At 38.6% G+C, this 25379-nt stretch overlaps 1 protein-coding gene across 1 annotated transcript in view; it reads right to left on the minus strand.

Annotated features, from left to right (window-relative positions):
• kiaa0586 (KIAA0586 ortholog) overlaps positions 1 to 25379 on the minus strand; it is a 172906-nt gene that overhangs the window by 46910 nt on the left and 100617 nt on the right. Inside the window, exons 14-19 of the mRNA XM_088924648.1 lie at positions 21416 to 21488; positions 19306 to 19578; positions 17369 to 17528; positions 15376 to 15564; positions 2495 to 2682; positions 2205 to 2285 (exon numbers count right to left, since the gene is read on the minus strand). Coding sequence (XP_088780774.1) covers positions 2205 to 2285; positions 2495 to 2682; positions 15376 to 15564; positions 17369 to 17528; positions 19306 to 19578; positions 21416 to 21488 — 964 coding nt within the window. The remainder of the gene's footprint in view (positions 1 to 2204; positions 2286 to 2494; positions 2683 to 15375; positions 15565 to 17368; positions 17529 to 19305; positions 19579 to 21415; positions 21489 to 25379) is intronic.

Consider the following 25379-nt stretch of genomic DNA (forward strand, 5'->3'; position numbering starts at 1 on the left):
AGTTCTGACTGTACACCCCCTGCATTCATCACGAGCAGAACACGGCCCTTCCTCAGAGCACAGCGCCGGGCTCTCCTGAAACCTTTTAAAAACAGTAACCTGGCCTATTTCGGGGGACAGAAGAGGAGCACAGAATACATTTTAAAGTGCAGAAAAACACATAACAGTAAAGTCTAAAACAGTCCAATTGGATACCATGTTTCTAGTAATGTACAGTATATACTGTATATAATCCAGCAGACAATTTTTTTTACAAAACCAGACTATTATTTTATATATCCGTCAAGTTCATATTATCGACTCCAGTTTGTACAGACCATCTGAATAAATGGACGCAGCAGTTTCTGTTCAAATCATAATCACATTGCTGGTGACCTCATTTGCATAGCACCAACAAACAGAGCAACGGTACTGAGGCTTCTCCTGTGTTTGTGACTGAATTCTTCCTCAAAGCCCAGGGAGAGATGGAGCCACTGCGCTCCAACAACAAACATTTACTTCCATCTGCCAACCGAGGAGCTCCAGCTTACGAGTCAAAGGGCCGGCACATGAGCCAGGATCCAGCTGGGGCACCATGGACAATTGCTTGACTGACCTTTCCTGGTCTGACGCAAATTCCTCCAACTGGAAATGCATTGTCTGGTACAGTTAAGTTTTGCTTTCAGTTACATTTTGAAGACACATCAAAAAGAAACCTTTTTATGTCAGCCAGCCAACCACAGTGAAAGATATGCCAATCCTCGCGTTTGCTCCGAAAGTGTTAATGCAGAAATTGTCAAACCTTGCCTCATGTTGCTTAGCAACCAGATGTGCCTGGGTATACATGAAAGAAGCAGAGCTGAAGCACTTCAACCAAAGCTCAAATTTCTTGGCCGGCTAGTACTGTGACTCCCTCTGATCTGATTAGAGATCTATGCTCACTTTCTGTTTTTCTGAGGGGAATATGTCCCATTTTCTTCAAAGATGTACTGATATAACGAAAACAAATGGCCCTGAATGCATGGTTTCTTGAAATAACTTTCACATTGCCATTCCTGATGATGATTATAATGTGTATCCTAAAAAGACATCACATCTGAATTCTTAAAAGACCTGTGGTAGGAAGCATATCTGCAACACCCAAAGAGAAGCTCTGAATAAAAATGGATAAATGCTTGATGCTTTTCTCAGAGAACACTGGAATTTGTAGAAATGAACAAAAAAAAAAGAGAAAGACTGACTTTACAGCCAGTATATAAAGTAGCTAGTACATCATACCTGTCATGATCTTGACAACCAGGTTATCTAAGCTTTTTTTTAAACTGTATTGATTAAATGAACACAGATTCTTAATGAAGTGATATTTTTTAAATACTGTAAATTGAAGACTCAATTTGTACTTAATGACTTTGGGGTTCATATGAGTGAAATTCACCATTAATCTGTGCATATGCATTTGCAACAACATTTTGTAAAAGGCCTTTAACCGTTTCGAGAATTGATGGCCGAATACAGAGACAAGAAAAATGTTTAGAGAATTACTGAAGCCTTGAGATTTCAGAAGATACATCCCATGCAAGAACAGCTCTACAACCACAATTTAAAATACGAAGATTTGTTAGAAACAGTTCAGCTGTGCCCTTCTGATAGTGCAGTCTGAGGTGTTTTATGTATAAGAAAGCTGATCGAAACTGCGGCTCTACAGCTTTTGTTTGTCCGACGTGCGACAGTGTAAAGAGCATCAAGAACACCTGCACTGTGCAGCAGATGAAAGAGCCCCTAAGCACTGCAGCTTTAAAAAGATTCTGTGAAAAAGCATGTCCAAAAAAAGTAATTAATATCCTCTAGAGGGAGCTGTGACCAGCTGGTACAGAAAAATAATTAAGAAAACATCAGCAGTATCACAAATCAAAGCTTTTCTTGCACGTTTAGTCTGCTGCACAGATACAATTATACACAAAAATCAATAGTACCTCTTTGAGAGCTAATGTGGTCTCAGTAAGGAAAAGCACACCTTCTAGAGTGACACAGAGCACATTTTTCTCTGCGCTGTCAGAAGTATTTAGGCAGGGGAGAGAGCTACAGGCAACCTGAAAGGGCTGAACAAGAGCAAGAGCACTCCACTAGATGCATGGTTCCAAACACACTGTTCTTTTAACCTGAATACAAAAATACTGCTCTGATCAGGTTTGGTGTATTTAACTTTCTTCTTCCAATGAATTTACCTGAATATTAGCTTGTGCTGGAGGAGGAGATGGAGCAGGGCTTTCACTGGAAACACTGTTGATATCCACACTTGGCAAAACCTGTATTCAGACACAAACACAAAGGTGATCACACAGGAGTCAGTCTAAAGGACTAAATCCTACCAAGCACAGTGGACTGCAAACTGCCTGATTAAAAGAGATCTGTTTTAACATGCAGATACGTATCAAGGGCCCCTTTTATACGGAGATCAGATGCCATTCGTGGCTGAAGGGTATAGATTAGTATGAAGCGGTGCGTCTCTGAATACCTGCACAGTCAGGGTGGGTGGGTCTTTCTTTTCAGACCTCATCTCCAGCACGGCGACGTTGGGTTTGCGGGCCCCTGCGGGGGGCTTGGGGGGGCAGGGGGGGATGGAGGTGGTCACGGTGACGGGCTGCCTTTGGACCGTGGTCACACCTGAGGGCTGAGGAGCTCCTCCATCCAGCCGAGGAGCACCTGGGCAACAGAGAAGAGAGCGGGCTGCGTGTGAGCAGATGAACCCACCAGGTTACAGCACACCACATCACCCCCATGGGCTCGTGTCTGCAGTCTCCACAGATATAAAGGTACTATGATTTTACAGTATTGAGTAACGAACAATAAAGCTGCAGCAGGCGAATCCCCAACAACTTCAAAGCAGGGACAACATCTGACCAATCTAATTATTTTATTCAATGACAGCGATATCTGCAAAGCATTATTTCCTTTATTCCGCCCACTCATGAAAAGGGCACAGTTCCATATGGGCTGCCATGACCTCCTCTTCCACTGGAGGTCTGGAAGCTGTCCAGGGAAGTTTGCAAAAGGCCTGTGACCAGAATGGTTCTGTCTGAGAAATTTCAAGGCAATTACAATTCAAACCTCTACGATTCAAAATGTAACGTCTTAATGGAGTCATATAGTATTAATTGCTTTTTGGAGGTCTGTTACTTGAGATGCTTAATACTTACTGAAGTATTTCTTTTTTTATACACCACAAAAAGATAAAGGCAAAGTGAAAATAATTCAGTGAAGCACTAGCCTAAATGCTTTAAGCAACAGAGGCTACAAAATGTTTAAAACATTTAAATCATCTGATTAGCTGAGCAGGGTAAATAACACATCTAGAAGAACATCATAGAAGCTCAGAAAGCATCCTATGATTTCAATAAATGGAGTAGAACTGCAGCCCAATTGAGATAATTGAATACTGCAAGAAACAGTGTATTTTTTAAAATGTGAATTTAAGACTTTTTCTAAAAAATGTATTATTGACACAGATGCCTGCCATATCGGAAGCCAAAGGCTCCCAACTCTAACTCTCTTCTGGAGCTGACATGCAAAAAAAATGGCAGAGCTCCACAACGTGAACAGTGCATTTCAGAGTGAGGCACAACCCCTTACAAAGGGCGAACTGGTGAAAGAGTATTCTCGCTGCTGAAAACAGTTCCGGCTCTTAAACGAAACCGGCCAGGAAAGAAGCACTGAAGTCACGGCAATGAAAACCACATGTATCCTAGTGCAACGCCGGAAGCACCCAAACGCGGGTCAGGCTTGTGGACTGTCAGACAAGCCATGAACACACTGTACACCAAGCATCCCTTTCACACTCGTTCACCGCAGACACCGACGTGCAAACATTTACAACATTTTTGTGAAAGAAGAAATGGCCAACTTCTTTTTCAACATGCAGAATGATGCCAAAATGTTACCTTATATATCTATATTAATAGGCTCACATGCACACACAAGTATAGCCACTGTGTCGATGATTTGTTTCTGACATGCAGAAGACCCTGATTTAGAAAAGCATCCCTTAGATTTCATTCCTCCATTCCAGACAACAAAGATCACGGCTCTGTTTACCAAAGGGGGCTGTCATGAATTCCAAAGATCAGAGGCGTGCGCCTGGGACTCTGTGATGAAGCAAGCCTCCTTCTCTTCTGTGATTACAGTTGCATGTTATTCGCGGATGTAAATCTCATCAAAGACACCTTTGCCAGGACTGCAGATAAGGCTAAAAGTGATATCAGGCTGATTCTACGGTTGTTTTTCCGTTCAGACTATTCTGCTAAGCTGCATGATTTTGATGTTGTCGTCAGTACATCACTAGCTGCAGCTAAAACTTTCCAGGAAACATCTCCATTCTGTTTCTTCAAAGGGAAAATACAATGATATATTTTTTATGAATACTCAAAAGGTCAGACAGTTACACTAGCATGGAAACTGAACAAAATTAGCATGAATGCACCCCAAAACCCCAACGCCAGTTAATCATACTATTTTTTTTTTACTATTTTTGTAATCTGAATGTAACCATCTGAAAAAGATCACAAAAGTAACTACAACAGCAAGTACACAAGAAAATAAGCAACACCTGATGGACACAATCTGAATCAAGTCTTGAATAAACTCATTTTGAGGAACATTGTTTAGACTCAAATCTGTCTCTGATATCCCATCACATGTTATAAAATACTTTATCTTTCGCCTAGCAGGATTTTTTTGTAGGACAAGTTTTCAAAGTTCAATGTCAATATTCATTTTGATCCTGCTCTAGAATTTTTTCATTTAAGGTTGCCTGGCAACTAGATATACCACTGAAAACCTCTCAGAAATGAAGCTCATTTCAGAAATGGTTAGAAAATATAGACCTCAGCTAAGGTTTCTGAATGATAAATCCACTGACCTTCTGCCACAACTGATTTTAAAAGACTGGTTTTCAATTAAAAAAACACGTGACAACATAAGAGAAATTCAAAATGAAGAACAGATGTTTACAGATCTGTTCTGAAACCAGTGAAGCACAAATGCAATCTGTTTTTTTTTCCATTTCCAATACTATAGCTGAGGAAATGGTAGGCGAATGATGTAAATTAATTTCCATAGTTTAGCTGGGTGCCATCCACACAGCCTCTTTGGTACAATTTGAACTGAACAATTCAGCATTGACAAAATCATTTAAACATCAAAATGTGGACTCAGTTCAAATAACACTGGTTAAAAAAACAAAATCTAACAGAGCACAATTAAGTCTCTTTAAATAAATGTGGATCTTGCCATTGGATAGCTCATTTAGCAATTAACAAAAGTAATAGGAAAAGAAATTGAATTCAGAAACAAAAAAATAGTCATTTAATCATTAAGTAATCAAATGCATATACCCCCCTCCCCACAACAGAAAAAAAGAAAACATATGCAGGCTTTTGGAGCAGCAGATGAAAACAGATCGAAGAACAAAATTGAATTCATCATTTCCTAAGACATGAAAAGCCACATCTGACTATTAAGTATGCTCCTTTCTATCACAAACTCTGGCTGTGATAAATCATGTGCTACACAAGCTGAAAGTCAATTCCAATTTCTGTGACTGGAGGGCTTTTGTGAAAGAAGAGTATGGAAACTATTTTCTTCGGAGAAAACACAAAAGAAACCAGAGTTACAGTTTTAAATGTAGAGGTGTGGCACATTAACCTGTTTTCAGGTTTTTCTGAAAAACACCTCTTAAAAATTTCCAAAATAATACATTTGAAAAATAAACTAAAATTCCATGCAGGACCCACTATTTCAAACGATGACCTACTGTATATCAGCAATCGCTTCTCTAACTCTTCTTCTTCATAACATGCCAAAACATCAATGTTAATAAAGCACAACAGTATTGCAGAAGATGTATATATATTTGGAACTGCGTTAAATCTGTTTTTTTTCCTTCTGACAAATGTGGTCACATAACTTTCACTAAATGATCATTAAATGTGAAACGTTCTGTTTCATAAATGATAGCTGGATCTACCTGGCTTGCTAATAACACCTTTGGTTTGCATTTGTATTATTGTATTGTTAATTAACAGGGCCTTAATAAGATGTACTAAGCTCTTTGATGAGATTTCAAGAATTGTAAAGAAGTCTTCCCAAGAAAGGCTTTATTCCAACAGAGAGCATTTTATTAAATTTGTAGTATTGCTTCGAGTAACCCTTGATAACAAATTCAGCCATTCATTTATGCAGCCTCACACTAGAAAATTTATTTACATGACATTTACTGTGCTGTTGGTGAAGGACATTTATAATGTCACGATAATGGTCTGAGCTGGACAATAAACTATACTCTTTCCTTCACTTCACACAGGTGTAAACTGCTGTTGAATTTCTTTACTGTATTCAAGACGCACAAAGGCTAAAGTGTTAAGTGTCAGGATACAAAGCAGGCCAATGTATTGTTTAAATGAAAACACAAACATCAATTCGCGCTACAACTACTTGGAAGAGATTCTGCTCCATTTCTGCATAAATCATTCTGTGAGGCGCCTTAAAACGATTTTGAGGTCATGCTATAAAAGGGCTGTTACAGCTGTATTCCATCGCTGAAGCTCAATTCAGCATCACTAACTGATATCTTTGGTTTGGTGATGGTTTAATACTCGACCAGAAATTGCTTTTATTTCAGGTTATTTGCTTAGAAGGCTGTCGTGGTCACTGTAATCATTTTCTGATGATGTTGCTCTGATTGCACTTCATCTTCCTCCTTTCCTGGGTGTTGGGTGATTCGCATGTTGTTGGTTTTTTTTGTCATGTCAGAAGACATGACTTCTGTTAAATTAGCTTTTTCATGCACAATTCCGTATATTTTTAAACTTGTAGCATTTTATGGATAAACATAGTTAATGATATCATATAATTCATTAATTTAATGACTGTGTCTGTGGAGATTAAATTGAAATGTGCTGCAAACATAGAACAAACAGAAAAAGGAGAATTATGCATTAATTAATTATGAATAATTAGTATTATGCTATTGAGTAGAAGAAACTGCCCCAGAGCATTTCATATAATGATTTCTGCTAGATCCAGGGTGCTCAACTACACCTTCAATGTTTTCTAATTGAGTAAATAATGAGTTCAATTAGGTAATTAAGGACTCGTGTGCTAAGAAAACCACAAATAAACATCCTGGCCCTCCAGGACTGGAGTTGTGCTCTCCTGTGTTAGAAACTTTTTGCTTGCTGTGTATTGTTTATATCACTGAGCCCAGAGAGCCACAGGACCTCCTGGTTTCAAAGGGATCTCAAACTCCCTCAGTGACTAAATACTTGGAAATAGTTGCAATTTAGTCCGATTCAGACAATAATTGGTTCAATTAATCCATTACGTGCAGAGGTAAATTTAAAAACAGAAAGTCCAAGTGTTTCCAGCCATTAACACCTAAAAACATGGGTTTGTACCATGTGTTTTTAGAGTTCAAAAGCCTGCTATCAATAATAGTGTAATCCAAGCTACAGAAACCTACTGTATTAATTTCCACAAAGTACAGAACAGCTGTTTTCTGGGTTATGGAATTGTGTACTAAATCTAGAAAAGAACACATAAAGCTTAATGCATAATGCATAATGCCACAAAATAACAATTTAATAATCTGCATCTTTAAATATTTCCATTATTTACAGTATATAAAGATTTTATTCCACTCATGAAAGAAGAAAGCAAGAAATGCTCAAAGTCTGCTTTACGGTTGATCTTCAAATGTTGCCTAACGTAGATCATTAAAATATGACCTGCTGAGTCATGTTTTCCATTACACATGAGGTATTGCACATTTAAAAAATCTGCCGGCATAGCTAGAAGACCTGAAAAAGAATATCCATTGATTTTCTAACCGTTTTTTTCCAATAAAAGTTGCTGGGGAGCTGGAACCTATCCTGACAAGCACAAGGCAGAGTACACCCTGGATGGCACACCAGAGCACACAGACACACAGGACACACACAGACAAACATGCACACACTCACACCAGAGTCCGTTAACCTAGTATGTTTTTGGACTGTGGGAGGAAACCGGAGTTCCCGGAGGAAACCTGCACAAAGACGGGGAGAACAAACAAGTATAGCACCCCAGGAATCTAACCCAGGGCCCCAGTGCTGCGAGGGATTCCACTATATTTGACACTGCCTCCAAATCATGAGAGGTTTCTGAATGATAATGATCTGAGTGAAAGGAATCGACACTTCTGCAAACACCTGAGTTTTTTTAAAGCACGCACATTAGAAAGACAATGACAGGATAACCACTCATCTACATGCTAGCGAACATTTACACAATGCATTTTTAATGAAAAGGAATGTGGTAATCCCGTGAATGTAATTGAGCATCGAACATTTTAAGCACCACTGATCACTGGTTAGGCCACCAAGTCAAAGCAAATTCCACAAAGCATACAAGAGCAGAACTAAGCCATCGGCAGCTCATCTCAACAGCTTAGCTGCAGTGCAGTTCTGTTACTCATGGCAACTGAAGCCAGAAACATTTATATTCCTCCTCTTCATTCAACCATCATGCAATGTGAGTGTAACACTGTGGTCATGGATACTGTATTGTGCTAGACAGAAATTCCATTTGAGAAAAAAAATATTGAAATACAAAATAGTCACACAAGATGGTTTGCATCTTAATGCAAACTGATTTTCAATTGGTCTGTTCTTTTCATTTTGACTTTAAATAAAAATGGAGATTTCAGAATGTTATGTGTGATGAATGGACAATTTATAAAATTATGAAATAAAGAAAAAAAGTGCCCCAATTCCCCTTAAAATATATATAAATACATTTATATGTATACAGAAAACATTTATTAATCCATCCGTTAACTGAAGGTAATTTATTTAGAAGAATAGAGCAGAGAGAGATCGTATTTTTTGACACATCACAGGGAGTAACACAGGGAAAATTTAGAGACATCAATTAATACGGCCTTAAAGTTTTTTAAGTGTGGGAGGAAATCAGAGCACCAAAAGCCCACATTAATAGGGAAACGACACAAAATACACACATAATATATCATACTCTAAAATCAAACCCGGGACCTAAGAGCAGAGAGCCAACAACTCTAACCACCATGCCGCTGTGGCAGCCACAACTGGAACCTGTAGTCCCTTTATTTTCTTCATTGTTCAAAGAGGGAAATTTCTCTAAGGATACAAAAACGGAAAACCACTTGTTTTATTTTCTTCGAATGAAGTGAAAAAGGATTTGTTTTCAAATGCAAGTAATCACTTACAGAACAGTATGTCTTTAGGTCCTTCAGATCAAGCGTCAATAGCTAGTGGCTAACAAAGAACAAAAAAGAAATCAATATATGCCTTTTAATCTTCTTTTCATCCTTGGAGATGCAGCTGTGAAAAGCCTTTTCAAAAGCAAAACAAAACATTCTACTTCAGCTCTACTTTAACAATGTAGCAACTTAACAGATTCCTGAGGGAGAAACTGCAATATTCTATCGTGCGCGTCAAGGACAGGATAATGTAGGAAACATTCTGCGATTGAGTAATCAGTTTTAAAGTCCCTAACAAGGGTAGTGAACTTCCCCTGGTCCTGAAGAATCACAAAGCATCAGGTCATATAAGTCAAATCTATATCATCAATATGGAAAGTCAAGGAACACATGCACTTTTATTATTATTATTTCATTATTCAATTCAATAGGTTAATTGGTTCAGTTAAGTTAGAAATGGACAGCTGTGGTCCTTAAGGCACTGGCATTTTCATTTCAAATGATCTTCTAAAATCTCTGCTTAACTCAACACCTCACCTGCTTCAGTGGGCAGATCAAAACTGCACCAGCTGTTTAAACTTTGATGATTTCATGGTGACTGTGGTTCTCCATGAGCAAGGCTGGCCGGGCCACCCACCTTTGGTTAGAAACTTAACTTTCAACTTTTTTTTTCCCAAGGGTGCTTTTTCCTTGTAAAAAGTCTTTATATATGTCCGGGAAGACCCAGTGGCATGGTACTGCACTTGTGTGTTCTGTGATGGAATGGTGCCAAGTCCTGCTTTGTGACCTGTGCTTCCAGGACAGGCTCTGGGATGACTCTTTTGTGGAATAAGCGATTCTGTGACAGTGGACGTATCAATGATACAAGTCCACCAGGATACAATTATGTCACATTTCTTTCAACAACATCAAGAAGACAATGTGATATACCATTCAGCAATATTTAGATGTGATGGGACTAATGTAAAATAAATACATTTATGTAACATACTGTCTTCATCATGTTGCTTTTTGCAGGCATCAATACACCTCAGCTTCTCTTCAAAGTGCACAGCTTTGAATGAAACCAGAAAATGGAATTTAGACTTTAAAATTTCAGCCAGATATGTGCTGTTGTTTTATTTTTAAGGTCAGCCTGCAAAGTCGAGATGTTGGAACTGCTGCAACATAATGACAATATTGAAAGGTTTTGTCTACAACTGCAATAGGAAATAGTTATTCAGTAATAATATGCGTCACTTGTAGGTGAAATGCATATTACTACAAAGTTCAGATCAAAACAGCAACCACTATAACTATTATGTGATGAAAGGGTTTCTTTCTCAATGTTTATCCTCCAACAAAGCTTTCTAATTTTGAGGGTATGGATCTTCTTGCAGTTGCTTAAATAATCTCAGAATTTTGATTACGCCATCTGTCCCTCTAAACATTCCCAACCTTTAGAAATATTTCACTTTCCAGAACTCAGAATCTACTGATACCTGTGCCAACCACATATCAGAATATGTGCATCTCTCTTCTATTGACATATTGAAATGGGTTGTGCTAGTTCTAAGGAAACTTCATTACATTTTGAAATTTAAAAGTGCAGTTTTGAGCCAAGGGACCATTTCCTCCCACTTGTCATACAAGGATGTTAGAAGAGTGTTTGAAATTTTTATGCTTAAAGAGCTCCTTTAAAATGAAACGCACTTTCCAATCAGATTGTGTCCTATGAAAGAAATGCTCAGCATAACCCTTCATGAGCACCAATATACCATGTTGAACCTGCGTTTGGAGTAATCATTCCTTGCAACAGTGATTCTGGTTAAAGACTGCTATGTATGATTCAAGTGCAATTTCTGTTTTCACAGACTTATTTTTGCAATATTTACAGTACATGCTGTATTCTACTAGTATACAGTGAATAAACAACAGGAAAACATTGAACAAGCTAGACTGCTCTTTCAAATGATATTCAGTTAATAGCCGTGTTGCACAGAAAACAAGAACTGAATATGCACAGAGCACACATACACTTTCTCCTGACATGTTTTAGTTTGTGGTGGCCCAAAATTATCAAGATTTCCCAAGAACTACATAAACTGATTTATTCCGACTGCCAAGCTTGAGGAGATACAAATGTTCAGAGAGGATCTGTTTCCCATCTTTGGTTAGTATTCTGCATTCGAATCTGCTGCAGATGAAAGAGATTTGCTAGCCACTTGGGTCTCTACCATATCCAAAGTTTACCCAGGGGATTCTTGAGGAGGAAAATTAGGGCACCTTTAATCTATGCATTCTGATGCGACACATGAAGATCGTTTGCTCAAAAGGCCTGCTTAAATGGGTTTATACTAACTTATTAATGAGTCCATAAAACTCTCATATAACTTACAAGTTTAGAATGTTGACAAAAACTCTTACAAAACTACCAAGATTGTCAGACTTGTGCTAATGTCAGTTCTTTGACGTTTCTTTTTTAAATTCAGTGCTGACTACTGTAATTTGAAAGATTCCTTGCCACCTTTGCTATAGTGAAATTATATCTATTAGCTATAGCTAATGAACTGCTATTGCTATAATGAAAAACTTACAAATGGGAAAAGTTACACCCCACAATATAAAATGCTGATGGTACCTGAGAAATATGATGACACAATGTACACTGCTTGATCTTTGTTTGTTTTATACATATATAGAGAGAGATTAAATATATATATAGCTGATCCTTTTATCCCAAGTAACTTATATGTGTCCACTATTTATAAAGCCGGGTATTTTACTGGAGCAATTTGGATTAAGCGCCTTGCTCCGGGGTACAACAGCAGCACCTTACCTGGGACTTTTACCCGTAACCTTCCAACTACAGGTCCAGAATCCTGACCACTGCTTCACACTGCATTTCAGAAGCACTCCTGTGTTACAGTACAGTTACATCCTTAGTCAGAAATGAAGCAATTGCCCTATAGGGAATGATGAGGCAGACAAAGCTTCAGAGTCATTAACTCGGTACAACATAAAGAAACCTCTGCTCTTGATTTGAAGGCTACAGGGATTGAAGAGGGCAGGCCGCCCTTTTAAAACATGCCACCTGTCTCACCTGCAGGGCCCATTCTTTGGCTCTCCCTTCTTTCAGATCCCTGCACCCTTTTCCTCACTCCCTCACACCTGAGGAAAGCTCAAGAGCTGAACTGAAAGCTTTTCTGAGCTTTTCTTCTCCCTACTTTCCAGTGTAGAATTAACCTCCAAGCTTCCCTCTGCAGCCCACACTGCATGTTCACGGCATACCTGACACAGCTAAACTCGTCACAATTTCCCTTTGAGTAAACATCCTTCACTAAGTACGAGCGTACAAGATATAAGCCAAAGAGAAAAGGGGGGCGGAACAATAGTGAATTACTTTGCAAAATGAGAAAATAAAGAAATAAACCTCCTAACATCTTGAAATTGTTCCTAGTACAGTAAGCAAGAGACCGTAAATGGACTGTTTTATTATGCCAGGAGATGCCTGCCTGAGGCCGTCAAATACCATTAACCACACAACTATCAACAGTGACACTGTGGCAACTGCAGACTAGTGATCTGCCAGCTGCATTGCAGATATAATTACAGCCTGGCTGCAGCAGCCCTGCACAGAATTGAAGATGGCAAGAACTCTCCTTTTTTTGCTCAGAACTTGTCTGCATCAATTTCATGTAACTCTACATCTTGTACAGGCCCACAAGCTGTAATGTTGATGCTATTTTTCCTCTTTTGTACTAACATTTAACCTCACGTCTGTTGACAGCTTCTACTAAAAATGCATATTATTTTTGGGCTTGCTAGCCTCCACCAACATCTTTTTCCCTGTTCTAATATGTCTCTGTCATCTGCTTAAGTCCTGTTTCTGTAAAAAAATGAACCATGTTATATTCAAAATAAATTGCATTTATTTAGCACACGTCATCCCAAAGGCGTGTGCACACAAGAAAGGACCCACTTCATCCAGCACTGAAGTGCAGCCCCCACCTGGACAACACATACTGTAGCAGCCTTTCTGCACCAGCTGCCCCACTATACAGCAGACCAGGTCAGAACAAGCCAGGAACTGCTACAGCCATACACTGCGTGGTTGAAATTAAGCTTCATTAGAACGCAAGCCACTTTTCGGCTCTTAAAATGTCTTCGTGTCAATTAAAGTCCAACATGCAAACTCAATATGAATTTCAAAAGGAAGTTTAATTAGACTGTGGTCGATTTTTGTGCGACGTCCTCCATGAAGTTCTCCTTAAAACGCACCCGGCTAAGACATGTTCTCTCAGCACTGGCGTCCCGCCATCGCTTGCTGCATTCAGTAGGAAAAAAGGAAAACAACGCAAGCTCCCATTTCCTGGGTGGATTAAAAGTTGACCAATTTTAGTTGCACAGTTCTCCGAGAGCTGTCATATCACACAGTGGCAGGAGTCTTCTCCCATCTTTCAGCTCTTCGATATAGGTGCCAGAACGCTCCCATTTATCAATAACTAATTAAATGATACAAGAAACTTATTTCACATAAAATGTCATTATGAGGATAAGGGGAAAAACGCATTTAGAGCAGGGCACAGAAGTCTTTTTTTTCCTTCCAAAATGTGATTAAAATAGAAGCAGTACTTAGTGGTTTTAAATTAGAAATGTAACACTGTTATAATTAAGGTTCAAACTTACAGAGCTAAAATATTACCCTAATATGTTTTTTTTTAATCACTGCACTTTCAATGCCATTTTAATAGAAAGTGAGGAGTCTTGAAGCAGAATTCAACATGACTTCAATCACACTCAGCAGCAGGGTAGCTCAGTGACCTTCAGTGGCACAGCATTAGCCGGAACCTGCAGTCGTTCACAGACACTTCTAATGAGGTCAACATCCCAACAGGGTATCCTTTATATACAGTATGGTATACGGCTCAACTCCAAGAATTAGTTGCAGATTGTTGCATATAACATAAGCAGTACACAAAGATGGCAGGAGTACCTACTGTAGAAATGTATTGTGGAAAAACAGGTTATGTTATATACTGATCATAAAAAAACAGTTACAACTGCAACAAAATTCACAAGTTATTATTTTTAGGAAATGATAAGATTTGTTGCAGGAGGCGCACTGACTTTTTGTTGAACCAACATGACCCATGTATATTCCCTATGTTGACCGGCTTCTCTCCTCAGCAGGGCTGGCTGCCAGGGAGTCGACTGTGAAAGTCACAGGACAACAGCTTGTGTGGCCACTGCCGGATGCCACTAAAGATCCATGGCACAGGCCTGCAGATGCTGTCTTGGGGGATTCGGTTTCAATCCTCACGATTCTGCTCATGAGGATGCCTGCTCCATGGCATCACTGTCACCGAAACCTCACAAGAAAGCCAGCGGTGCACTGGCAGCCATAGGGACGTGTGCTGTCCTGCTGGAATGCTGTCACGTCAGGAAGATTCCGCAGGAAGAACATGTGAGTGAGGTTCCAGGACACGTCAATGCAGTGACTAAACACTCTGAACACCTCTCCTGGACCTCCCCAGCAATCGCAGTGTCCTTTTCTGAAGTCACACAGATCAAGGCCTAACATTGACTATTTCTATACAGGTGCTGTTCTCTTGATAAGTGGGACATATTGATTTCTTTCAGCGTTTTGCTTTCTTAATTTTCAACAAGCTTGACATTCAAAAGGCTAAAAGACCTCGTCAGCCGTGCCTGATCAGCTCTCTCACTACTGATGTGATTGAGTGCTTATGCAACTGTCAAACTCATTTAGGTATATAATAGTCAGTTTAGAATGATCGGTTAATGAAAATGGTGCCAAGAATTGTATATTTCTATTAATTACGTCTATTTGTATAGAAAGCTGTACATTTCATTTTCTAAATGATCAGTATTAATAATGACTTTAGGTTCACCAGCATGAATCAGATGGACTGATATTTTGAAAGAGTGTACAAGGCCACGTCGTCAGAATGGAATCAGGTTAAAAAAGAAACATAAAAGCTGCACATCACATTTGGACTTTTGTTAACAACGTCTTTATAATATCAAGACAGTTTTCAATGTTTTTCCATTGAGGAATAAAAAGATCTATATGGGAATCGGTGTTATTCCCTAGGAACGCAAACAGGGGGAAACAGCCTTACCCAGAGGGATGGCCACCGGGATGAGGACCCCTTCCAGTGGGGCTGACCTGATTCCTGTGCTGGGCACATCTCTGGAAGGGCTGAACACATAGTCAAGCTCATGAAGGAAGGGCTGTCCTGCAGGTCTGCTGTCTGTCTTCTTCAGAGGGAAAAGCCCAGTTTGTGTTCTTGCAGATTTCACCTTGATCCCTAGAGAACACAGTAAAGTCATTCTGATTTTCACATGGCTACCACTGGTTTTCAACACCACAGATTCTGCTGAACAGGAATTGGACTCCAAAGCACATTGCTGGCGTGCTTTGCAGTTACTGGCGTGCCTGCACCAGAACAGCAGCCTGACTCCAAAACCTGCTCGGCTCAACAGACTTAACAGAATGAGTCCCGCACTGAAACACTGCTTACAGTGCAAACTAAAGCACAAGAAATAAAATTCCCTTCTACTGCAAAATCTAATTGGAGTAAACACCTTCTGATTTAAAATGATTTACATAACACTCAATAAGAGAGAAATCCTGTTTTTTGCAATCTAAATCTCCACACAAAACAAAATATGGACTAGATCATACTGCATGTCTGAAAGATTTAGTTTTTTGACTTGGTAGAAAAAAAGGCACAATAGTCCCACGGGGCTTTTTAGAAGAACATAAATTGACAGACCATTATAACTGTGAGTTTAGAGCATTTCTGATAAAACTGCAGCAAAGCTATCAAAGAAGCTTCGTCTCATGAGTTCTGCATAGCGCCAATGCTTGGGTTGCTTTTGATCAGAAAAAAGACCAATGAAAAATCAACCAAAAAAAAGAATGCAAATGGAGGGACATTGAGACAAAGCGATTTGTGCATCACTGGGAAACTGAGGCAGCCCATAAAATATCTGTCTATGACCCCTTTGTGTGAGAAGACAGCCTCAGTTACTGGGTTGCTTTAATTGAAGAGATGAAGAACATAGTGCTTGTGCTCAGGAGTTTATGACGAATCCCATCTTTGCACATCAACCTTTTTTAATTGAAATTCACAGCCAAGAACTGGGGCAGAGAACTTTTCATGCTTAATAAAAGCAAATTGCTGGCACTAACACAATGAATAAATACAGTATATGATAAAAATGATCTTTCTACCAAATCCACTCAATTGTTAGTAAGAAAATGAGAGTTTGACATTAAACACAACAAACCGAGCCAGACCTAATTTTCAAGGCTGCACAGTATTTCTTGATTTCTTGTTCACTTATGAAACATTCAGACCATAAAGAGTTAATCAGTGTTATTTGAAGTTTACAATCAGGTTGCACTAGTTATGACCAACTTATGAATAGTTAATTAATATTAAAGATTTCATGATACAGATGCTAATCACACAGAGAAGATCAGAACAAGGCAGCAGTTAAACAGGTAAGTATTTACTAAACGGGAATAACCTATAACTGTAAATACTTAAAGATAGCTATGGTTGAGGATCCCACATCATATTCACACTGTTTCTATTTTGACACATACTGTTTAGCCCAAAATATACCAGCGCCAGTTGTGACAAGCAGCTGTTTATCATCAAAGATGCACTTTAGGCTGCTAGGCAACTACTCTTCTCATCAAAGAAAATAAAGAATGCATTAAAGAAATAAAACCCAGAGGCCCGGCTAATCAGCATATATTATTACTCATCATTTTCCTTCTCTTCTGCATTCATATTTCAGAGGATTTTAATAAATGTATAAGCACACAGAATATTTGTTAAACCATTCGCCTAAGAATTTCTCAAGCATTTTGCAGCCATAATCTAAAGACCACATGGAGTTCCTGAACCTTAATTATTTATTTTTCAGCATGGCACCAGGTGGTAATTTTAAGCATATGCCTGGGTAAATTCTCCTTTGTCTGAGACATACTGATAACTTATTGAGGACAATGTAGCACTGCCATGTTTTCATGTGTTATAAAAGGATTCAAAGCATAAGACCCCTGTGAGAAGACCCCGAGTACTGATGGTCACTCACCTTTGACACTCTCCACCACCCTTGGCCGCTGGGGCTTGGACTTTGGAGAAGGAGAGTTGATCCTGAGATAAGGAGCTCTTTTCAGAGTGCTGCGGTGGCCCTGGTATACAGCCCTCCCATAAACCCTCTGTAGATGCTCTTCATCTTCTAGCTCTTGACCCTGAGGTCCACGACACACAAAATCACAAGTCAGCGAGGACTATGTGCCGTAAGAAAGAACAGCAAACACGCACACGAACAAGGGGCTCCTAGAAAAGTAGTTTCTGACCTCTCCCACAGTGGGCCCCCAGCTGGACATTTGGATTCCCACGAGCTCCAGTATATTTCACAACAGCATTTGGGAATCATTTTTAAATGCATAAACTGTAAAGTATATAAATATATCTAGAAAGCAAAGCATTTCTATTACAAACTAACTTATTTTTATATTTAGCCATTAGAGTTAAGTGTATTGAATTCAGTGTGTCAGTCCTTTAAGAGTAAATGTTCTTTAAATGAAGGTCAGACACTATAATCCATCTTTTGACTGAAAACATAAGCATTTCTAATTGTATTACTCCTGTTTTGTTTTTTGAATTCACTTCATGCCATGTCACCTGTCAAGGTATGTCTTCCCAACTGAGAGGACATTGACAGAATTAGAGCTGGAAATGTGCACAGGAAAGCACCTGTAAAAAACCCATACTTATGACAACTAGGAGTGTGTTACAGCAGGTATAACAAAAGTGAAACTAAACTTCATACAATGACATCTAGACTTTATAAGAAATACAAGTTTGTAAAAAGAAATATCAGTGAGTTAGTAGTTTGCCGGAAAAGAGTCTCAAAGAGTATATTATTAGGCCAAATAAAAGATGTCCTGAGATAAACTATTACTGTTTAAAGGCGGCAGGATCTTAATTGGTTTGTCCTTATTTCGGACACTAACTCGTAAGGGAGGTTATTTTGAAATCCCTTTCTAGAAATAGTAGTATATTAAACATTTTTAGCCATGGAAAACAGTTTGTCAGATTGCCATCTGAAGTTAAGTTAGAAAGCTTTTTCACTTTGCTTTCTCTCTAAGAAGAGGTCTACCAACAACCATATATGACTATACACCGTGCTTGAAATCCTCCGGATACCGCTGAATCGGTACAGACATCACATCAGTCGAGAACATTACCTCTGCAAAGTTAAGTAGCAGAATATCGTAAAACATTCTAGATGGTTTCAGAGCAACACGGGCGCCACAGCAGATTGCACGCACAGAAACTCATTAGAGATGAGAGCCTTACATGGCAGAGCCTACACTTGTTGCTAGGTTGTGTGTGTTTCCTCCCGATCCACAGTGACAGCTCCTGCTATTAAGTAACCAAGGCATGTTATAATGAGAGAAAAGCCGGTCTGCCTTTTGTCCTAGAGACCAACCTCTCTTATTTATAGCAAATCTCTCCGTCAGCCAGCCTACAGTTCATTTTACACCTCATTTGGTTACAGAGAACACAAAAACATCTCCTGAGAAATGATGTTTACATTCAGATAGCCAGATAAACAGGAGGAGATGTTCATGGTATAACACTAGTTATGACAACTGTTTCAGTGTCACCAAACTGATAAGCTGGCAGAAATCATACGATACATAAATACACAAAGAAAGATTTAAAGATTTCTTAAAGAGGCACACACCTATTATTGCCTTGCTGAGAAGCATCATTTAATTAACAATCTTTTTTTGCAAATCAAACATGACAATTCAGTCACCGTGTTTATCATGCTTATAGTGGGAAGATTTGCCTACCCTGGTGAAACGCATTCTACCTTAAAACAACACTCATTATTGGGGAACATTTTAAAGTATTTGTTACAGACGTTAATAGCCGTGATGTTGTCTGTGTTTTTCAGGAGCCTTTCAGTAAATGGTCATTTACAGCACACACACACCTCAATGACTGACTGACCTTTAATATAGGTTCTTTCTCCTGCAGAAAGTGTGAGAAGGACTTGCTTCGCACATTGGGCTTTTCAACATGTCCTTCAGCTGCCTTTCGGAATGGCTTCGAAGTGTTCAGAGGTTTTCTTGCTGCTGTTATTAGCTTGCTTTGAGCAGCATTTTTCACATCTCTCTGCTGTCTAATGTCCTTGGCACCTTGACCTTTCTGCGATGAGACAGTAGCAGCTTCTTTGTCTTTTCCTTTCATTTGAGAAACAAAGTCCTTTCTTGCAATTTCAGCCTGTCATAGAAAGGAACAATGTGTTTTAGACACGAAACCAATACCATAGGACCAAGTTGGGTATTGAGCTGTCCACTCAAAACATTTCAACTTTTTTATCTGCAGATTGGTCTGTAAATACTGACCACTAAGCACACTTGTAAAAGGCAATCTAGTCCATAGCTATTGCCTGACAGCTGTCAGTAATAGTAATAACACATTAACAGCAGTTTAAAGGTGCTTTTAATAAAATGTAATTGCCATGCAGCACAAAAAACAATAAAATGAAAAGTTAATTTGAGACCCCCAAGATTAATTAATTCAAGGAGCTGAATTCTATCTGGAATACAACCAGTGGATGTTATACAGTTTTAAGTCTGTTTATCCTGTCATTCAAAAGTTTGTCAGAAGCACCAAGTGAAACACTGAGTGAAGCACATTATCAGGGGTCGTTCTCACAAAGAAATTATTATACAGTAATACTGTTATTGTGGTTAATGCTGCCATATACCAAAGGTTTCTGTGAAAACAGAATTTAAAGCACCAATTAATTATGATACAAAAAAACATTTCTACTGTTTTAGAAAAACTACTGTTTTCTACTGTTTAAGGTGAAATACTCTTCCAATTTCCATGTCTGGGTTTCCTAATATTGCAGAACTGTTTTAAATCTCTGAAACACTCGAGCTTGCTAGGAAAGTGCTCTGTCCGTCTGCTGAAAATGCTTGCAGATTTAAGTGGATGCCAAACATCACTTCAGCTGATCAGAGGAAATAACACAACAATCCTCTAACGGCCGCAAAGTCTTCAAAAGCTTTCATTTTCCCTTCCAGGCACAATGAGTTGAAAACAAGAAAGACACCATCTCCTATATTAAGAAGCGTTTGAAGATGACACTATTGGATACTGAGACCCATTTTGTTAGGTTAAAACTCACCAGTTATAAGTTGCTAGATACAAACTTGTCATCTGTGTGATACAAGCTAATCAGCGATTTCAGAATGGCAAAGTGAACCCTTTAAAATGTATTAAAATTATGAAAATAACCTTGGATGAAAAAGTCAGCATAGTAATACAAAAAAAAAACAATCAGTACAGGCCATGAGATTCTGAATCCTGACTTGTTTAAGACCACCTTTTCACTCCATCACTTAAAAAAGATGTATGAAGGGTTTTTTTATACGTAGGTTTTAAGTGGCATTCAGTATCTCTGCCACATACGAAATCCCACAATACTGTACAGAATGAAGGACTCTGCAGCTCCTGTAGCTCCGCAGCGAGCCAGACGCACTGTTGGCCAGAGTGACCAGGCTGGCAGGAGCCAGCTGTCCCAGGCTGGCGGGCTGGCAGGCCAAGTGTGTCTCGTGCAGAGCAGAAGGCACTTTGGAACGCACTGCCCTACTGGAGAAGGCTGTTTTGGCTGCCTGACAGAGGCTTGTACACCACTAGGATGAACAAAGCTGCTCTTTTCAAACTGATAAAGTTTACCTGTCCAGCTACAGCTTTTTTGTTTCAGTCACACATCTGTTCGGCTTTAGTATAACCAACGCATCACTGAGAGAGGGTTCATGTACCGTCTTGGATCATTTCTCATTTTGAACCCATTTCTCTTTTTTTTCAGTTGTTCGACTCCAGGCTATGATTTCAACTGCTTTTAATGGTTACTATGAAACCTCAGTAACGGCACTCATCCACTCATCCAAAAACAGCTCTTTTATTTTGAAAGTCTCACACCACAGTTCTATTTATTAAGGAAACATTGCCCCCCCCCCCCGGCATTTTGTTCACAGCAACAGCTGCACAGAGGATAAACTGCTTAGTGTGTTGTTTATACCGATCTGCTTCCACATATGCTCACCTGAATGTCCTTGCTGATGGTGCCAATCCATTCATCCACTGTCTTTTTGATTCTTATCTCTCCTGAGGCATCCCTAAAAATACAGGGAAAACAAAGCAGATAAAGGTCAAGCGGACACAGTTCATTTCACAGCTCTACAGCTGTTATCTCAATGTGGAATGATGAACTGCAAATCACATCTCACTATCTTCAATACGATCTGTGTTTTTGGGATTTTCTCCTGTGTCTGACAACATGAGCAGCAATTCTAGATTTTACGCCGACTCTATATTCAAACAGGCTAAAGGTGAAATTACAAGCTTGGCATGATTTTAGAAAAAAAAACAATATGCTTTAAAAAATATTGTAGTTTTCTATCCCAAAAATAAGATAATTTATACAATCCAGAAAATAGAAAGTTTTAAATTCTCTTTACGTGACTATTAGAAGGCATTTTGACAAATAGTGTAATGTGTTCATCACTGCTAATTAATTAGTATTAAAGAACTAAAATACTGGTCTGTAGTTGTGTGATACCTCCTAGGCTTTATTTGATGAAAGAAGCAAACAGAAAGACCATTTCTGCTTTGCTGCTTTCATTAACTGTGCATTAAGGATCTTCGCATTTAGAAATGTATGACTACATTAGCTAGTGTAAATAGCAAATATATTGAGTACTTTTACATTTTCAAACTAAATATATGATAAACAAGTTGTTCAGCATCACGATTATAGCTTCCTGGAATCAGTTACTATCAAGGACAAATTAGAGGGGTTGTGTGGTGATCAAAACAATGGACTGACAAGGAGGGCTTCTGATTAAACTGAAATTGCGGCACTCATGCTTTGGCAATGATTAGGGAAGATAACTGAGAAAGAAAAACGTCAGTGAAAATTAAACAATTTATCTCGAATACAGAGGACTTCAAAACCAGAACTATTGGTGTATCAGCTAAAAGCTGATATTGTCCTACAGCACTGCAATGCAAATCAGAAACAGCTTTCTGCATTCTGTAGCATATCTCAAAAAGACAGATTTCTGAAAATTCAGACCAAGTTTAGCCAGCCGCCCTCACTACACAGCACTAAATGCCCCTTTTCAAAGCAGTCTGCACCACACTGTTCTGGACCTGTATTTCTCATTCATGCTGGTGAAACTTGTGCTCCCAGAGTTGCCATGAAGCTCGTTCCAACACTTTAAAAGTTAAATTAAAAATGTATGACTGAAGGGGATATTAAGAGTCAGCTGTGTATTCACTCCACTTTAACCTTGCTTATAGAATAAGTATCATACAGCTATGTCTTATATTTATCATGGAGTAATAATAAGACAAGTAATAAAACCCATGGTGGAACAGGAAAACACATATGCAGATGTGCCCTACACCATTACACAGTTAAGGGATGTACAGTATGCTTGTAGTCCATGGCAGTGATTCATTCATATACCCTCAGGAAACTCATAGCACACAGCGCTGGATCCTGATGCTGCCAGCACAGCCTGCTTTGTTTTTCACAGTAGTCCCTGTTGTGAGGATAGCAGCTGGTTCTAACGCAAGATGGAAAGTTTAATTCGGCCATCACTACTCATTTCCCTACAGGACCTGTGATTCTCTGATGAAAGCTCGGATTGGAAGCCTACTTCGCTTGTACAATCAGCATCCTTTGTGACTCCTGCGGTGACTCCTTGTGTCCAAGAGGAGTTACTATTCACTTCAACTGTCTGCAAAATAAAACGTTAGCAGTTCTAGATATGCCAAGTGTAGGTCTACAGTCCAAAGTACGCAGACATCTTTCCTCAGTATTTATTTAGCTGTAATCTTATTTTCTTTAGAGTTGTCCACTGATTCCACCAAAGAAAAAAGCACTCTGCATTGCTGTACTCTTTGATTGATATTGAGAGACGAAAACGAGTATGTGTATTATTTAAAGATTAGATTTTGAAAGTTTTCAATGCCATGTTAAAATGATTTAGTTTTACAATATATCTTATATTCAAACACGATTGTGACTAAAAATTGCTACAAGCATTACTTTGTCTGAAATTTTTAAAGGTTTTTTCTTTAGTTAGGATATTTTAATACATCCAACTACATAAATTGACTGTGCTTATTTATGGTGTTTATTAAATGAATAAGCAGGATTCATGTATTACTGCATGATTTCATTACTCATGAGTTTATTCCTCATTCATCAGAGACATTCATCTTTGCTTTGTACTACCTCTTTAAATCCCAGTGTAGTTGAATTACACTTTGATAACTGCATTCTGTGTGCACTTGTGACAATATGCCAGCGGTGGTAATGAGATCATAAAATCAAGATCAAGTCTGGCAGAATTTGACTTTCACACTGCAGAACACACTGCAAACCTTGTTATTCTTACTTTATTTCTTCTGTTTAATGTTTTATCATGAGCTTGTGGTGCATCTATATATTGCATTTGCCTTCACTAACCATTTTTTTCTACTTTTTAATAAATCAAATTACAACTGGATCTCCAAAGACAGAAAAACTATCACAAAGGATCAACCGGCACTCTAATCTGAAAGCAATCTTTGCAGAGCTCATTTGCACAGGAGGAACACAAGGACTATGATGTGCCAAGCACATTTAATCAATACGTCGCCTTCCTCCAGTTGCTATGAATGGGAAGAGTGGGAAACTGACTCTTTTTCTAACAGTGTCATGCTGTGTGTAAAAATCAGCAATGTTCCAGCATGCTGGCCAAAAGTAATTGCACAAGGGGAAAAGACACAAACTGTTTTCTGCAGAAACAATGTGGTAGAACAATCAAGTCCAATACGCATCTGGACACCATCCAAATCAGACACTAATAACACTGCCTGGACTCCCTGATTGATAATTCAATCAGATAATTCACTTCCAGATGTAGTCACATAAACAGAAAAGGCCTGGCTGGACAAAGTGACTTTGACAATGCTTGGAGAACAAGCAGAGGCATGCTGTGAAGTTCATGCACACGGCACAATGCAGTGCAATGTTTAAAGGACACTGTGGCTTCTAATTAAACCACCATCGATCACATCTGCTTACAATTCACAGAATTTCAGTCATAAGATTATTAAGCATTTAGTATACTTAAGGATATTTACTGTGGAAATAAACACATTTGTTATCTTTTGGGTGACAGTGTCGTACACAGCTTATATACTAACTCCCGGTACACAATAAATATGAACAATTTTCTCCTATAAACATGAAATCCATATCTAAACACACAATTCATAAAAGTATTTCACATACTGTACATGTTTCATTTAATATCCAAATGTAACAAAATGATCACAACAATGAATAAAATACAACTTTATACAACGTATAAAACTACCCAAACATTTTTTAGAGTAAAAGATTCCAGATTTGCCTGATTAAGAGAAACCAAAAACACTCTCTGCTGGGCTTTATCTGTTTTTAATTTAAAAACAAATTCTTCATTTTGTAAGTAAAGACAAATTTTGTCCTACAGCATGTTGCTACAATTGCCAATAAAACATTGAGAGGAATGCATAACAGGAAAATCCAAGCTCCCCTATTATTTGGTTTTAACCAAAGGAGGCAAAGAAAAGGATGTGGATCATTTTCTATATACTGTGTGCAATCCTCCAGACTGTTTTCCCACTGTGAAAAATAAAGGTATTGTACAGAGAAGGAAACACCATCTGAAACCATGTTCATAAGACATCATCTGTCACTTTAGATAGCAATGTACAGTAATGTAATTCGAACAGTTCTTAATTTCTCAATGTATCTACTATAACCTCCTTAAAAACACTGGAGTAATGCAAAGAAGAGCAACGTCCTTTCAGTTTTGAGACACCTACAGTAGTTAAAATCAACCTTAAAGTCTTAATGCGAGCCACTTATCCATCAGTTATAACTATACAACATCAAGCAATACAAAATAACCACACATCATAAACATAAGAGTAAGACTTCATTAGTGGGAGTATATTACAAATGT

Source organism: Atractosteus spatula, chromosome 9 (genome assembly GCF_055471065.1).
Source record: "Atractosteus spatula isolate fAtrSpa1 chromosome 9, fAtrSpa1.hap1, whole genome shotgun sequence".
NCBI lineage: Eukaryota > Metazoa > Chordata > Actinopteri > Semionotiformes > Lepisosteidae > Atractosteus > Atractosteus spatula.